Source organism: Lucilia cuprina, unplaced genomic scaffold, assembly GCF_022045245.1.
Source record: "Lucilia cuprina isolate Lc7/37 unplaced genomic scaffold, ASM2204524v1 Scaffold_159, whole genome shotgun sequence".
NCBI classification, from domain to species: Eukaryota; Metazoa; Arthropoda; class Insecta; order Diptera; family Calliphoridae; genus Lucilia; species Lucilia cuprina.
The window spans coordinates 1-3,688 of record NW_025805109.1 but is presented as its reverse complement, the minus strand read 5'-3'; the positions used below and the strand labels follow the sequence as shown (position 1 = coordinate 3,688).

The 3,688-nt window shown below is 33.0% G+C and overlaps 1 protein-coding gene across 1 annotated transcript; it reads left to right on the top strand.

The window, feature by feature from the left end:
• Positions 1–273: 273 nt before the first annotated feature.
• LOC111685947 (inactive dipeptidyl peptidase 10) lies at positions 274–3,020 on the top strand (the record flags this gene model as incomplete). The annotated part of the gene is made up of 6 exons (XM_046955873.1): positions 274–387; positions 496–619; positions 688–917; positions 983–1,974; positions 2,112–2,416; positions 2,808–3,020. Coding segments are annotated over 6 exons (1,834 nt in total), but the record flags the coding sequence as incomplete, so codon positions are not given.
• Between the last annotated feature and the right edge of the window lie 668 nt (positions 3,021–3,688).

Here is a 3,688-nt window from a genome sequence, read left to right as displayed (position 1 = left end):
CAGTTCTAGTTCAGTTCTAGTTCAGTTCTAGTTCAGTTCTAGTTCAGTTCTAGTTCAGTTCTAGTTCAGTTCTAGTTCTGTTCTAGTTCACTTCTAGTTCAGTTCTAGCTCAGTTCTAGTTCAGTTTTAGTTCAGTTCTACAGTTCAGTTCGAGTTCAGTTCTAATTCAGTTTTAGTTCCATTGTAGTTCTAGACTAGTCTACAGACTACACTGTAATTAAATCTAAAAAATATTATATCAACTAGACTATAAACTATTGTATCTTTTTGCAGATATCCTAAACCTGGAACACAAAATCCCACTGTAACACTACGTGTTGTAGACCTAAAGAGTACCGAAAGAATACATACGCGTGATGTACAACCACCGCAAGTCCTACAAAACGAGTAAGTTACTCATAAAATCTTTTCTTGCCTTTACAACAATTCCATTTGCAGCCCATTAAGTAACAAAAAATATATACTTTACATTTCCTTTATTCCGCCATATTACAGAGATTATTATATTACCAGCGCCAGTTGGGTAAGTGAAAATGAAGTTAGCGTGGTCTGGTTAAATAGACCGCAAAATATTTCTGTGGTTAGTGTATGCAAAGCGCCTATGTTTGTATGTGTTGAGGTAAGTTATTACGATTGTAATATTAAATAAATGAAGATAAAAATAAGTTTATGCTTGACAAACAATAGACCCATCGTGTTAGTGGTGATGGACGCGGTTGGGTGGATACATTAACGGTGCCGTTATTTGCTGCAAATGGTACTTCTTATATCTCAATATCGCCTTTGCGTGATGGCAGTTCAGGATATTTTCGTCATATAGTGCACGTACATGTGGCCAAGAAAAGGGTATTGCCACTGACTCATGGTCAATATGAGGTGAAAGAGTTGTTGCACTGGGATCAGGAGAATAATTGGATGTTAGTATGAGATAAAGGAATAGTTTTAGATTTCGTTGTGTTTATACATTTGTTTTAAATTTTAGCTACTTTTTGGGCGTTCCCGAACGTTTACCTTCCCAGCAGCATTTGTATAGAGTATCCGCTTTACCACCACGTCATGGTTCTCCCATATATGCTCCAGATTGTTTAACATGCCCCATACCCAAAAATAGTGATGGCACCTATGCCTATGAGGCTTATACCAAACCACCACCTAAACTGGTTACCGCCTGGGATGATGATTGGGAAAATTCAGATGATGCTCCAGCTGTTGCGGGACCAGCATTACCTTTGGAACAAAAACATCCAAGAGAATCGAAAATTTCTGAAGATTCCGATGAATGTCTATATAATACCGCCAAATTCCCACCTACTTTACATGCTAGATTTGTGCTAATCGAATGTTTAGGCCCAGCCATACCCACTTCCAGTATTTATATAGTTAATGGTGTGGAAAAAGAACGTACAGCAAATGGCATTGAAAAACATCATTTACCCTTAGAACTACTTATGGTTATACAGAATAATACACGTCTAAAGGAGAAAATGTCCAAGACGGCTATGCCTCAGGTTAAAACATTTCCCGTTATGATTTCAGGTGGCTATCATGCTCAAGTTAAGCTCTACTTACCGCCCGTCTTAAGAGAAGATGAAATAACTCGCTATCCCACTATATTACATGTGTATTCGGGCCCTGGCACTCAATTGGTTACCGATAAATGGCATGTTGATTGGAACACATATTTGTCGGGTAATAAGGATTATATTGTTATCGAAATTGATGGACGTGGTTCGTCGGGTCAGGGTTATCAACTATTACATGAAGTTTATAAAAGACTGGGTACAGTTGAAGTTTCGGATCAATTGGAAGTTAGCGAATATTTGCGTGATAATTTACACTTTATCGATAATCGTCGCATGGGTGTTTGGGGTTGGAGTTATGGTGGTTATACGGCCGCCCTGGCTTTGGCAGGTTCTCAGTCGATATTCCAGTGTGGCATAAGTGTTAGTCCGGTAACAAATTGGAAATTATATGGTAAGTTTATGTTAGATGCAGAGGTTATTTTTTTCTTTTTATTTCTGTTTACCCGCCCATTAAATGGGCTGATGATAGAACTTTTCGTTCTTGATTTATACACATTAACACAATTTTTTGTTTTCTCTCTCACACAGATTCCACTTATGCTGAACGCTATTTAAGTTTTCCTAATGTAACCGACAATTATAAAGGTTACGAAGAGGGTGATCTCTCCAAATATGTAGACAACCTAAGAGATAAACAATTCCTATTGATACATGGTACAGCTGATGATAATGTACATCTGCAGCAATCTATGGTTCTATCTAGAGCATTAACTAATAAGGGTGTGTTATATAAACAACAAATCTATCCCGATGAGGGTCATCAATTGTCGGGTGTAAAAAGGCATTTATATCGTTCGATGACTGCCTTCTTTGATGATTGTTTTAAGAAATTGGTAAGTTTTTCAAAGAACATTTTTTTAAACACCCTTTTCCCATATTTTTTTTTTCTTTTAATCATAATAAAGTTAATACTTTAAACAATAATATTTCAAGTCTAACACTTAAACTAGTTAATTTCTTTAATAATTTCTTCATTAATTTAATACTAAACTTATACATGTAAAGTAAATATTGTAAACATTTCATATAATTATAAGTTTTTTTAAATTATTCTTTACTCTTTCTATCAACTCACTTAATTTCACTTTCACTTAATTCTATTAAACATAAAATTGATAACCAAACTACACGACAACATGTGAAAAACCAAAAAAAATTTAACGATAACGTTTTACTCAACATTTTACCACTACCGCCATCTACATTTTTCTGTTTGTTTTATAGCTTGACCAACAGCAGGCTAATCAAACCGATTATTCGGATTTTTTGGATTTTCACAGCTTTTATACATAAATTAATGCCAAAAATTACCATGAACAATGACATAAAAATAAAAAATTCTCAATCAATCATATAAAATGAAACGAAATGTAAATTTAAACTAGAAAATAAAAAAAAAACAAATACTATATAAACGATTTAAACATCGTTCCAAAGGTACCAGTGTGAATATTTTTTTATAAAATTTACAAAAAGATTACAAAATTGTAAATTTTTTTGATGTTGTTTTGATGTGTGTGTATGTTTTACATATATGATTTTTATTCTTTAAGTGTTTTTAAATAAGTGTTTTTTGAAATATTTACTAAAATAAATAAGCTTAAGCTACTAATTAAATTAAATACGGATGCGTTTTCGATTTCATATAAATAATGAAACTTAACATTAAAATTATATATATAATCTCCTCTGTAGATGTACTTTTTTAATTAAATCAACCGTGTACAAGAAAAGTATTTTCAAATATAAATGGACTGATGTTCATCAGATACTTTTAAGTACCAAGCATTTTTTTACGAACATGCCGAACTAGAATGAAATGTCGAAACTATTACAATACAATTTTGGGTTAAATACATCAGGCAGATCTATGACAATCTTGGTTGAGCACCAATGAATTAAGAAATATATATTTATGTATTGTTTAATTCTAACTGAGTTTTAGTTAAATTTTAGTTAAGTTCTAGTTCAGCTCTAGTTCAGTTCTAGTTCAGTTTTAGTTCAGTTATAGTAGAGTTCTAGTTCAGTTATAGTAGAGTTCTAGTTCAGTTCTAGTTCAGTTCTAGTTCAGTTCTAGTTCAGTTCTAGTTCAGTTCTAGTTCAGT